The sequence below is a fragment of the Spermophilus citellus genome (assembly GCF_964194105.1).
Source record: "Spermophilus citellus genome assembly, chromosome: 15".
Lineage (NCBI taxonomy): Eukaryota > Metazoa > Chordata > Mammalia > Rodentia > Sciuridae > Spermophilus > Spermophilus citellus.
In genome coordinates, this window is record NC_138195.1 from 20,794,020 (window position 1) to 20,807,762 (window position 13,743).

The window sequence follows — 13,743 nt, forward strand, 5'->3', positions numbered from 1 at the left end:
TCAAGTTCAGCAGCTTGTTGAGAAAATATCCAAAATAACATTAGTTGAAACCAGTTAGTGGTGAGAAGTTCTGAGGATTAATCTTATGAATCAGCTTGACCCGGGCACAGAGTGCCCAGATGTTTGGTCAAACATTGTTCTGGGTATGTCTGTGAGGGTGTTTCTGGATGAGATTAACACTCAAATCAGTGGACTCAGTAAAGCAAACTTCCTCCTCACCTGTGTGAGTGAGCCTCATCTGATTCATTGGAGACCTGAATAGAACAAGAAGAGGGAAGAGAATTTGCTTTCTCTGCCAAATGTTCTCAGACTGGATTACTGGTCTTCTTGTACACTCAGACTAGAACTTATAGCACCAGTATTCCTGGTCTCAGGCCTTCATATTCAGACTGAAACTACACCACTGACTCTCCTGGTTTTCCTGTTTGCAGACAGAAGATAATGGAACTATCTCTGCCTTCATAACTGGGGAAGCCAATGCCACATCAATATAGTTATAAAGACAGATACAGATATAGATGATATAAATATCTTTTTAAAAAAATTTTAAATTATAGTTGCTGAGGATCAAACCCAGCTCCTCGCACATGCTAGGCAAGCACTCTACCGCTGAGACACAACCCCAGCCCTAGATGATATAAGTATCTTATGGGTTTGTTTCTCTCAAGAACACTGAACAATATGAAAGTCTAGAGTTCGTCAGTCTCCAGAGACCCTGATTCCATCTGCCCCCTCTGCTCTGGCATCTCAGCTTGGAGCCCTCTGGTCCATCATGGATACTGAGTTTTAGTCATCAGGTATGTGTTGCAGGCAGCTAGAAAGAGGAAGGGACAAGAAGGGCTTGAAGGGCATGTTCCCTCATGTTTGTTTGTTTATTTGTTTTGAGATAAGGTCTCATAATTTTTCCCAGGCTGGGCTCGAATTTGCAGTCCTTCAACTCAGCTTCTTGGGTAGCTGGGATGACAGTTGTGCACCACCTTGCCTAGCTTACCCCCTCCCTTTTAAGAATTCTCAGAAGCCCCACTTGATCCTCCACTCATATGGCTAATCCTACTTCCAAAGGAATTGGAGGTTAGAGATGTTCAGCCAAGCTGCAGCGCACTGCTAAAACACCTTGTTAATAAAGTAGCTGGGCAGCATGGTAAATGGAAGGAGGCCAGCAGCCTCTGCCACCTGCAGGCTCTGGGAGGTGTTCACTGATCGTCTGCTACTGTATTAAAGGGGACCTGGTCATCACTGAGGGCTTATGATGCTAGTCTTAGGACAAACTGTTTTAGGTCTGGGAACATTTCTAGACGGTTCTAAAACCCTTCTCATCTTATCTCCCTCATGCTGCTGGGTATAATAGGTAGATTCATGAAAAACCATCAAATCACCCTAAGTAAATCTGAATTTAATGTTATCCCAGTAAAAATACCAACAGGACTTTTTGAAAATAAAACAAAGTGATTATAGAGTTTGCATTGAAATATAGATAAGTAATAATAGCCAAAAATAGAGTAGAAATCCAAACTTGATACACAAAGGAACATATCTTATGATAAAGGTTGAATCACTAGGGAAGAATATTCTTTCTAAATATTGTCAGAAAAATTGGACATCTATCTATAGGAAAGTTGGATTTATACCTACCCTTCTCCTGGAATAAATTTTAGATGAGTCAAATATTTAAGTGTGATAAATAAAACTATAAACTTGAAATTTTTATAAACTTGGAATAAAGAAGGCCTTTCTAATTATAAGTCAAAAAACCAAAGACATAATAGAATAAATGGATAAATTCAATTCCATAAGAATAAATATGGTTTTGTGTTTAAACAAAAAAAAGAGAACTTGCCATCAAAAATTAAAATATCGGTCTGGGGTTGTGGCTCAGTGGTAGAGTGCTCACCTAGCATGCGTGAGGCACTGGGTTCGATCCTCAGCACCACATAAAAATGAAATAAAGATATTGTGTCCACCTCCAACTAAAAAATAAATATTTAAAAAATTAAAATACCTGTGGGAAAAAGTATTTTCAACTCTTATTTTTAATCAATATAGTATTCCCACAAATCAATAAGAAGACTAACAGCCAACAGGAGTAGAAAAGAAAGGCAAGGAAATAAATAGACCATTCACAGAAAAGAATACACAAATGGATCTTAAACACAGGAAAAAGTGTTTAACCTCACTTATAATCAGATCAATGCAAATTGAAACTGAGATACTAAATCAAAAAGTGACAATACTCTATGTTGGTGAGGATGTGGGAAACAGGCATTCCTGAGTCAGAAGGAGTGGTATAAGTTGGTAAAATGTCAGCAGAACCATCTAGCATTATTTGCCAAAAAATTTAAAGCATGTATCTCTTTTTTATAAGCATGTATCTCTTGATTAAGTATTATGCCCTTTAAGTGACTTATCCTAAAGCTCTACATCTACATATACTTATTTACATAGGAAAAAAGAAACTCTTTAGAGCCTGGCTTGTAATAATGAAAGGAAGCTGCCCTATATCCACGAACAAGAGACCAATTAAATAAACTCTGCTTCATTCATGCAATGAAGTCAACATGACCAGTCAAAAGAATGAGAGACCTTTGGAGTATGGTTATGGAAATATCTCCAAGATACATTGCTTTAAGTAAAAAGAAAAAAAAACTGAGCATAGCAAAGTATATCTATATTATGTTACAGTTTATGCAAAATTGAGAAAGAACATATGTATATAAGCTAGATCTCTATAAAATATCAAAAAAATAGAAAGTAGCTACCTCCAGAGAGGGAGAGCTGGGGTGGCTGTGTGACAGCAATGAAAGGGAGACCTTTTACTCTACACCACTTTTATCTTTTAAGTTTGTGTTTAAATTTAAAATTGTACATATATTGCTATTAAAAAGTAATGTGAAAAATTAAGCATCTGGGTTTAGCTTGACATAGAAACCAGATTCTAGCATAGCAGAGGGTCATTGAAGACATGAAGACCAAGAAGCAACTGAAAGAGTGTTGAACTAAAGAGAGAATTCAGTATTTGGAAAAATATATATATATTCAAAATTCACTTGGCTCAAGAAAAGATGCTCAAACAGCTGTACAGTCACATGCAAAAAACTGAAGGTGGACCTCTACCTCATACCAGATACAAAAGTCAACTCAAAGTGGATGAAAGATCTATACATATAAGCCCAACCCATAAAACCCCTTAAAGAAACCTTAGGAGTAAATCTTTATAACCTGATATTTGGTCATAGTTTTTTTTATATATGACACCCAAAGTATAAACAGTAAAAATAAAAATATATATATTGGACTTTATCAAGATGGAAAAAAAAACTTGTCCTTCAAAGGACATCATTAAGAAAGTAAAAACTCAAAAAATGTGAGAAAAATCTTGCAAATCATATTATCTGATAAAGTACTTGTATCTAGAATATAAAAAGAACATTTACAACAAAATAACAAAAAGACAAAACACAATTTTAATATGGGAAAAAGATCTGAATAGGTATTTCTTAAAAAAGAAAAAAAAATATATATATATATACCATTTGTGTATATATACACAAATGGTCAATAGGCCCCATGAAAAGATGCTCAACTACATTAGTCAACAGGGAAATGCAGACGAGAATCACGATGACATACCATTTTACACCCATTAAGATGACTTTTACCAAAAACAGCCAATGCTTTGGTTTGGTATGGTCTGAGTAACTCCCAGGGGTCCATTGTGATTGAAGTCTTGTGTTCAGGGTGATACTATTGGGAAGTGCTCTATAGAATCTTTGATAAGTGGAGTCTAATGAAGTCCTTAGATGACTGTATGTTTGCCCTCAGAAGGCACTCCTTGGTGGTTCTTTCAAGAGGATTGTTATAAAGCTTGAGTTTTTCCCCAACTGCCCTTATAGAGATGTAATTGCTTGCTTCTGACACACTTATAGTTGCCATACCATGTGCCATAAGGTGATGCAGTCAGAGGGTGGCCCTTGCCCAACCTGTGTTATGCTGTTTGGATTTTTAACCTCCAAAACTTGGGCTAAATAAACCTTTTCTCTAAGTATATTAGTTACCTCAAGTATTTCATTGTAGTAATGCAAAACTGACAAATACAGTCAACACATGTTGTTGAGTCTGTGAAAAAATCAGAAACCTTATACACTCATTGCTGGTGGGACTATTAATTGGGCAGCTATTTGGGAAATCAGTCTGGCAGTTCCTATAAAAGGAATATATACAATTACCATATGACCCAGCAATTCTATTCCTAGTTTTATGCCCAAGAGAAAAAGAAAATGTATTGATGAAAAAGGTTGTTCATAAATGCTTAAAGCAGCATTTATTTATAATAGCCAAAAGTTGGAAATAACCCAAATATTCATCAACTGATGAATGAAAAAGCAAAATGTGGTGTCTCCTTACAATGGAATACTACTCTAGAACAAAAAGTAACAAATATCTGATACATGCAACAACAGGAATGAACCTTGAACACATTATGGTAAGTCAAGGAAGCCAATTATAAAAGGCCACATATCATATGAATCCATTCATATGAAATCTCCAAATAGGCAAATATGCAGAGACAGAAAGTAATTGTGTAGGGCTAACAGAAGGGGGACTCAGAGGTGATGGCTAAAGAATAAGGGGTTCCTTTTTGATACCTAATCAGTGCATTAATACATGGATACGAGTTAACTCACTGGTAATTATAGGTGGATAGGTGTGGTTGGAAGAAGTAGGTCACTGGGGGCATGACTTTGAAGTTTGTATTTTGTCCTTGATGAGTAGGGCTCTCTCTGCTTCCTGGCTGTCATGTCCTGAGCTGCTTTCCTCTGCCATGCCCTTCCGCCATGATGTTCTGCCTCATTTTGGACCTAACGATAGAGTCGGCTGACTATAGACTGAACCTCTGAAATCATGGACCAAAATAAGCTTTTTCTCCTTTAGATTGTTCTTGTTAGGTCTTTTGGTCATAACACAAAAAAATCTAACTAAAACAACCCATTTTTGTGTACTGGTTCCCAAATACATTAACAGTTTGTATGTAGTGAATGTACACACGTTTGCACAAGGAAAAATATATCAGAAAGAATGTTATTGCCAGAGTTATCTAAGAACAAATTAAAGAAATAGGAGAGCAGTAGAGAAACTTTCCTTTCTATTTTATATACTTCTATATAGTTTGAAATCTTTACAGTGAGCACAGGGAACTTTGTTAGTATACAAAAAAAAAAAATTGTCAAAGCCAAGAAGTGAACTCCTCTACTGTGATGTCTATCAATTATCAACCCTTGCCTATTATACATAAGCTGATGTGATCGCCTGGTGTAGCTAATGCCATTGAACCCTTGCAAGAGCCTTTCACAGCCCCATGCAATGTTTTCTTCATATAGCAGATGAAGAAACTGAGCTTTAGTGGAGGTGAGGTACTTACTGAGGCTGGCACATTTAGGTAAAAAGTGGCCAAGCTTGGGGGTAGAGTCCATGTCCAAGCTTAGGACCCCAAGTCTAAATTTTCTTGTTCTATCCCCTTTAGTTGTTAGAATGGGGCTAAAGCTATTTTTGCAACTTTCTCAACACTAAACTTCTGGGATTCTACCTCAACAACAATAAACATAATCCAGCTATAGTACCCATATAAAACAAACCAGGTTCATGCAACTAATTCCAAAAATGACCAAAATTTTAAGCAAGAGCCTAAATAACACCAAAAGAGGCTCAGAGAAACTCCAAGAGTTGATCAATTCTTATCTTTAAAATATGACCATCTCCCAAATTATGGTGTTATATTGTGTGCATGTACAAATATGTAACAGTAAATCCCATCAATATGTACAACTAAAATTAACCCCAAAAAAATGTGGGAAAAACTTAAATGTGCTAGTCTCAGGAGGCTGAGACAGAAGGATTGCAAGTTCAAAGCCAGCCTCAGCAACTTAGCAAGGCCCTAAGCAAGTCAGCAAGAACTTGCCTCAAAATGAAATATAAAAAGGGTGGGTATGTGGCTCGGTGGTTAAATTTAATCCCGGTACACCCCCCAAAATGTGCCAGTCATTTCAATATTCACTGGAGACTCAGCATCACTGGGAAGATGGGTTAAATGAGTTCGATGCCTCAACTCACAATGGAAAAATATCCAGACTACTTGTTGATTGCTGTACTTTCTGAAGAAAGCAGCAGAGAAGCACTAAATCTAGGCAGCACAGTGGCATTTGAGTAGAGGTACTCTGGAAACTGTCTCTAAAGAGTCATCTATTTTCCCTTTTTCTGTAAAATGCTCCCAAAACATCCAATAGAACCTTACTGTTTTTAACTGTCTTAATGTTTCTCTCAATTTGCTACAAACATTAGCCCTTTATAAGAAGTTTCTAGGACTTTATAAGAAGGTTTCAGTGCTTTGAAGTTAGAGGTGTTTCTGGATGTATTTCCCAAATATTGGCCCATCTTGTGGTTCTTTCCACAACCACCTTCTCCCCAGTACATCCTGAGGTCACACCCACAGTTTCAGCTCTAACTTCCTGAGATCTTTCTCTAGCCCTGACTCCTTTGTAAAGCACAAAATTCCAAATCTCAATGGCCAAGTCAGGAAATTTTCCTCTTCAAATGGGTTCGGCCAACTGCAATTGGCTTCAAGAAATAAAAAATATATTGATTAGTATAACTGAAAAGTCCAGCTTCTAGCATAACTGAACACAAGAGATCAATAAGCAATAGCAGGGCTCTGTCTCCGCTGCTTGTTTGCTGTCCTCAGCATTGACTTTGTTCTCAGGCAAGCTCACCCCAAGTAGTGACAAGACAGCCACCAGCAGGCCCAGGCTGACATTTCACTGGCTCAGAAACCTGAAGAGAAAGAACACATTTTCTTCCCCAGAGTGCCAATAAAAGCACAGCCTGATTTTTATCAGCTCAGATCGGATCAGTCCTGTGTCCACTTAAGACCAATCTCTGTGACCTGAGTTGGCCAGGTCTGAACCACACGTTCACTTCTGGAGTACAGAGGATGGAAACTCAATCCTATTAGAACCAACAGAATTGATAGTGGGAAAGGAATTAGTTTTCCAGGAGAAAATGAATGGCGGATCTGTTTCCAGAGTAAGGAAGAAGAGAGGCTGAGTAGCCACAAACAACAGTGTCTCACAGACGACTCACAGTAAAACCAACACATCTTCTCTCCAATGCTCTTTTCCCCAACCACAACCCCCACATTAATTAAAGTTATGATCAATGATCTACCTAGTTTGGAAAGTTGGGGACAGCCACAATTACTCCTTTACCATATTATTTCTCCTGAAAGACCACCAATCTGTCCTTCCCTCAATGTTTTAGCCAGCTTTCCATCACAATATCAAATAGGCAAGATAATCAGCTCACAAAGAGAAAGGGTTTATTTGGGCTCACAATTTTGGAGCTGTAGGCTCTGATCAATTGGCCCCATTGCTTTTAGGCCTGTGGCAAGGCAGCACACCATGGTGAGGGTGAGTGACAGAGCCAATCATTCATCTCAAGGCCAGAGAACAAAAGAAAGGAGGAGAAAGGGACTTTGGTCCCACATCCCCAATGACTAGAACACCTGCCACTAAGCTCCACCTCTTAAAGGCTTAATTACCTTCCATACCTTCCAATAACACCTCTGTAGGGTTCAAGCCCTTAATAAATGGACCTTTAAAAGTCACTTCAGATCCAAACTACAGCACTTGATAATACCATGCTTCTGCACTAGGTTGGAATTGCAACATCTCCTACCTGAACTATTTCACTCAATTCCTAGCTTGTGATTCAGTCTCTGTGGTCTTTTGTGAACCACTCTCCACAGGATTGCTAAAATAATCATTTTTAGCTTCCTGTCATCATGTTATATGTGGGGACCTCCTCACATTATGCATCTTGGTAGAAGCAGAGTCTTGAGTGACAGGAGCAAATGGCCTTCTTGGTCAGTTGGGTGCACCTGCCCTACACCTTGTCTTTGGGACTTGTGGCATGAGGACAGTGAAAGAATGGATGATGCAACCTGTGGTTCTGGCAGTGACAGTTACGCTTGGTTTCTGGGTATAGCCTGGGAAAGCATACCAACTATGACCTTGGCGTCCCACCATGGTCCATGGTGCAAGCTGCCAGGTTTGACCTTGATAGTCAAGCTGTAGGCTCATCCCAGGCCTGACTTTGTGGTGTGACTTGGGCTGTCCCTCTGGCTTCAGAGCTTCTCCTTGTCCCTGTCTCTTATTCAGCTTCTTTCTCCTGGTTTCCTTTCAAACAACTCCCTTTTGACCTGTCTCAGCCAGAGTCAACTTTAATGCCCACAATGATAGACCTTGACCAAGACATCCCTAAGTGGCTTTAGAATCAGGTCTAAACTCTTCAGTTGGCTATAAATAAAGGACCCTTTATGATCTGGCTTCACTGGCCCACTGCCCACCCCACAGCTCTAAGAGACCAGCAGCCGGACCCTATGCATGTCCAGGCCTTTGCTCTCCCATCATCCCAGCTTCACCAGGTAAGATGCTGCCCAACTCAAACTTCTCTTGATGTTCTCTTTCTTCCACCCATCTCCCCCAACAGAATGGTGGGCTCCTCCTCTGGTCTCCTGCAGCCCTCATGCTTCATAGGCTGAGTGAACGCCTAGCATTTTGCATTTGTGTGTCTATCTCCTGGGAGGGTCAGAGAGCACCTCAAAGCAGCATTCAAGTCATCTTTTACATCATTGTGCCTCTTCCCCTGAGCCTATCACAGCATGTGTTGCCTATCAATTCTCCACAATCAAATGGATCAACACCTGAAGGCAATCAACATTCCACCCTGCTGGCCTGAACAGATACCCTGTGCTTGCTTGAGGGGCAGCAGGCATTCTTGATTCAAAAAGCATGTTGGGAAGTGACTAAATGCCTTAAAAGAGAGTGTGTTGTACACATTGTTGCTTACAGCTTCTCAGTATCTTCCTTGGGGATCTGATGACCCTCTGGAGGAAACCGCCCCTGTTGGGTCCTGGTAGCTGGAAAATCTCTGTGATTGTGGAATGGGGAGACTTGGTTCTATCCTTTGACCATTTGGTGGACAGTGGTGTACTCAGCGTACATGTTCCCTGGGACTCCATGCCCATCTCTGCTGCTGCTGAGACTCGTGTCTGGCCAATCAGAGCACCACATTCCCCAGGCCATAACTTTTCTTAGGTTAGAATGAATTAAATTTCCTATTATTTAGAACCGAAATGTTTTTCACTAAATCCATCACTAAACACAACAGTGGGTGCTCAGCAAGATGAAATCATCTGGTGCCCAGAGCAAAGTGCAGATCCCGGGCCACTTTTCACACAGAAACTGGGGCAGCTCCCTGCAGCTCCAGGCACATCCTGCTCCAGTCTGGAACTTGAATCAATCACCTACTCCTATAGGAGCTATGGCCACTCTCCTATTTCAGGCACCTCCAGATAAGTCCACTCACTCACGGCTTCTGTACACAGAGCAGAATTTGTAGAAGACTCTCCAGGGAGAAAAGAGAGGGCTTCTATTCCATACTCACAGCAAATGCTCTAAAAGTGTTTCCCAGAACACCAGAACTTATTCCTCTTATTTAACTGTAACTTCAAACTCACTGACAAACCCAAAGGATAAATGTAATTAACAATAATGTACTGTGTATTTCAAAATAGTTAAGTGACAAGATTTTAAATCCTCTCATCACAAAGAAATTACAAAAGTTTGAAGTGATGGATATATTAATTAGCTCGGTTGGATCATTTCACAATATATATATGTATGTATATATATATATGTATATATACATCACCATGCCCATAAGTATGTGCCATTGCCATTATTATGTGTTAATTAAAAGTAAAAAAAAAAATTAAAGAAAAAAGTCTTCCTTGGATTCATCCTACTCCCGAGACTCTTCTGTCTCATCCACCTAGCCTAGCCCTTCCCTGCTCCCCATACATCCTCAGCCTCTCCTTTCCCTCAGTTTTCTCTTCAGTCAACTCCTCCCCTTGACTCCATTCCAGGGAACATAGGCCACAGTTCTGGAAGCTGCTGCATGTTTTGACTGAGGAAACCATGCCAAAAGCTCTTCATATACAATCATGAATTCTCCATAACCTGTAAGCAACAAGCCTTATTATCTGGGCTTTTTAAAAAGCTGATATGTGCATGTTTGTGGGGGTGCTGTGTGATGTTTTAGTCCAATTATGCATTGTGTATTGATCAACTCAGGACACTTAGGTTACCCATCATCTCAAACTCTTTATCATTTCTTTGTGATGAAAACAAATTTCTCTCTTGTAGCTATGTTGATTGTGTGAGACAAACAGTAGCTCAACAGTGAAGGCAACAGCCCACAGGCCCAAGGCTAGCTAGGGGGAGAGACAGGGCTTGAACCCGGGTCTCTGTGGCCCAGACTGAGCAGAGAAAATGGCTCCTGTGGGGGGTTGCTGGTAAACAAGGGAGAAAGCAGCAGAGGTGGCTGAGAACTCTTGGACTTACTTAATTAGAAGCAGAAAAGGTGTTAGAACATGTTAGGGCTTTTGGCAAAGGAAAAAAAGTATATGAAGTGGAGGTTTTCCTGAGAAAAAATGATTGTAGCTGTGATATGTTTGGGAAAATAGCTCCCTTTCCTATAAGTTGCTCGGTTTGCCACAGCAACTGTTGCTGTTTTCCAGGCAGCAGGACTTGCATGTTGTAGGAGTCCCGACCCCACCCAGCACGGATGGCTGCCATGTTGTTCAAAACACACATGTCGAAGGCTATGATCCCAGCAAAAAGTGCCCCAATATCTTTATGAACAAGACAATCTGGGACACACTTGTATTTTTGAAAAATGTTTTCAGGGTTGCTCATATAAAAATGTGTGTATCATTTTATGAAATGGAGCATGAAAAAAAGACACACTGGCTGCTTTCTTTGTTAACTCGCAATCTGCATGGTCAGGGGTGGAGAGTCAGAGCTGGGATGTGAATGTCAGCTCCCCTCTTACTGAGTTACTGGGAAATTACTCAGACTCTCAATTCTCAGTTTTCTCACCTATAAAATGGAGGTGGTAATAACACCTCCCCCCTGGGACTATCATGAGGACAAAATAAAAGCCTACAAAGATAACCGCCCACTGGTACACTGGTAAGTCATCAGTAAAAGTCAGTGTTTATTCTTCTTTGTTTTTTTTTTTTGTACTTTCTCATTTGTGCTCAAAGGACATATATTACTTTTACCATCAGGAAAAGCATAAAGTTTGGTTTTCAGGATCATCTGCAATAAAGCTGCAGCATCTGTTTTCTCTGGCCTTTCTGGGTCCCACAGTTCTGAAAAGGAAATGCCCACAGGATATTTTCATTTTGCACTTTGGCTGGAAAGAGAAGTGACAAACAGCATGCAGAGGTAGATAATTTGTAACATAGTTCCACTCTGGCCTCCAGATGTTGAGAATTCCCTCCTGTTATGTTAGAAGTTTCCTTGGATATTCAAAGACAAAACAGCTTTCATCGTTCTCTCCCGTTCCCCACATATGGAGAAAACCTAGTAAGTCCCAATCAGACCCACTTTGACCAATGTGGCTGGGCATAAAGCAGCCACCATGGGCTCAGTGCTCTCCTTACCTCACTTAGTTCTCACAACAACCTTATGAGGAAGCACTTGAGTCCAGAGAGAGTGAGGGTCAGGGCCTCAAAGGACTAGACATAGTCAACCAGGTGTGAATCCCAACTACGTGACTTTCAGAAAGTTACTTAATGTCTCTGAGTCTCATCATCTTAATCAATGGCATAAAATAAGACATGCCTCATGGAATGTGGTAAGGATGAGAGAATCAGGTAGAAGGGACCGAGAACAGTGTTTGACACATAGTAAAGAGTTGAAAATATATGATATGTATCAACTGTTATTATTATTTTCACACCACTTCAGTGGCCAAATAGAATGCTCACCTACAGTTTGTTCTGCCCAACATCCATATCCCTCCTTCTGAAAACCATACCCCAATTTTATCCCCCATTCATTACACATATTCTTAGGTCAACTGTCAATCAAGTTATCCCAAGAAAGATGAATGACCAAAGGAATATTCTTTCCCCAAATACAACTATTTAGGAAAAGTGATAAAATGACTGAAAATGATTAAAAATCAAGGAATTCGTCCTGGGAACAGAGCATGTCCATTAGCTCCTGCTGCTCAAATGCCCAGATCTATTCTGGTCACATCCCTCCACCTCATGAACTACTTCCCAGACTTTCTACATGCAATTCCAGAGGTCATTTCTATGGCTTGCAATGAAAAAAAAAACTCTTAAGACAGCCTTCAAGAAATCATCTTACTTTAGCACATAACTCTACCCCAAATACATCACAGTGACAGATAACATTTTGAAAAAGGAGCACTCTAAGACATAGTCAGTTTGAAAAAATAAATAAATATCTTTGAGAACAGAAACAAGGCATAAGGTCAATGTAATAGACGGTACAGAAGCCACAAGGCATCAGAGCGCTGGAGACAGCAGGGAAGGAATCTGGGAGTCTGGCTTCTAATAGGGTAACAGGACTTAAAATATTTCATATGAAATGAGGGACTGGCATCTGTATCTTTGTTTAAAGTCAGGTGTCAAAATGCAGATCTGCTTCTCAGGAAATATGGCTAAAACAAAATTGATGCACTGCCTGGAAGATGGGTTTATTTGAGGTTCTGTACCTAAACAGGAGACTGGGCAAAGAAGCTAAATTAATCAAGGCTCCCTGCTGGCTTCATGTCTGGGCCTAGGATCTCTTTAGCATTATCACTGCAAGACAAGATTTATATTCTGCATTACAGTAGTTCCCTCTTATTCATGGGAGATACATTTCAAAACTCTTGGCAGATGCCTGAAACCAGGGATAGTCCATACCCGATACATACTCTGTTTTTCCTGTACTACACATAACTATGATAAAATTTAATTTATAGTAGTTCTCCCTTACCCACAGTTTTGCTTTCTGAAGTTTCAATTATCCACAGTCAACTACTGTCTGACAGTATCAAATGGAAAATTCCATAAATAAATAATTCATAAGTTTTAAATTGTGTGCCTTCCTCAGTAGCATGATGAAATCTCTTACTGTCTGCTCTATCTGGCCCCTGCCCTCCAGGGCTGTGAATCATCCCTTTGTCCTGCATATCCATGGGTGTACACTACCCACTTGTTGGTCACTACAGTGCTTATATTCAAGTAGCCATTATTTTACTAAATAATGACCCCACAATTCAAGAGTAATGATTCTGGCAATTCAGATGTGTCAAAGAAAGCAGTAAAGTGCTTCCTTAAAGCAAAAAAAGTAAAAGTTCTCGACTTGACAAGAAAAGAGAAAAACCATAAACTGAGGTTGCTAAGATCTAATTGTAAATTATTGTTGCTGATTTCTTTCTCTGCCAAATTTATAAATTAAACTGTAAAACAGTTATATATGTATAGGGGGAAAACAATATATTGTTCAAGTTTTCAAGCATCCATGCATACCCCAAGGATAAGGGGGGACTGCTGTTGAGAACTCAGTCCTAGATGACTAATGTGGCTTAGTGAAGACAACCATAAAAATGAAAAACCACTAGATAAAGCGGGAGAAAAAAGAGAACAAAACAAAATGAAACACCCCACTTAAAAGAAGCCAGAAAATCAACATTCCAAAACAAAAGGAGAATGCAAATACAGAAAACATATAGCCAACAAAATCAACAATTGGAACGTGAATTCACTTCAGAGAAAATTAAGTTTTTAAAACAGCTTGACAATAGTTCAAAATTATTATAAGCTGC

At 39.7% G+C, this 13,743-nt stretch overlaps 1 protein-coding gene across 1 annotated transcript in view; it reads left to right on the forward strand.

The window, feature by feature from the left end:
• Positions 1-6,864, forward strand: part of LOC308634086 (UPF0728 protein C10orf53) — a gene marked incomplete at both ends in the record, with an annotated part of 28,736 nt that extends 21,872 nt beyond the window's left edge. Inside the window, one exon of the mRNA XM_081267649.1 lies at positions 6,752-6,864. Coding sequence (XP_081123775.1) covers positions 6,752-6,864 — 113 coding nt within the window. The remainder of the gene's footprint in view (positions 1-6,751) is intronic.
• Positions 6,865-13,743: the final 6,879 nt, after the last annotated feature.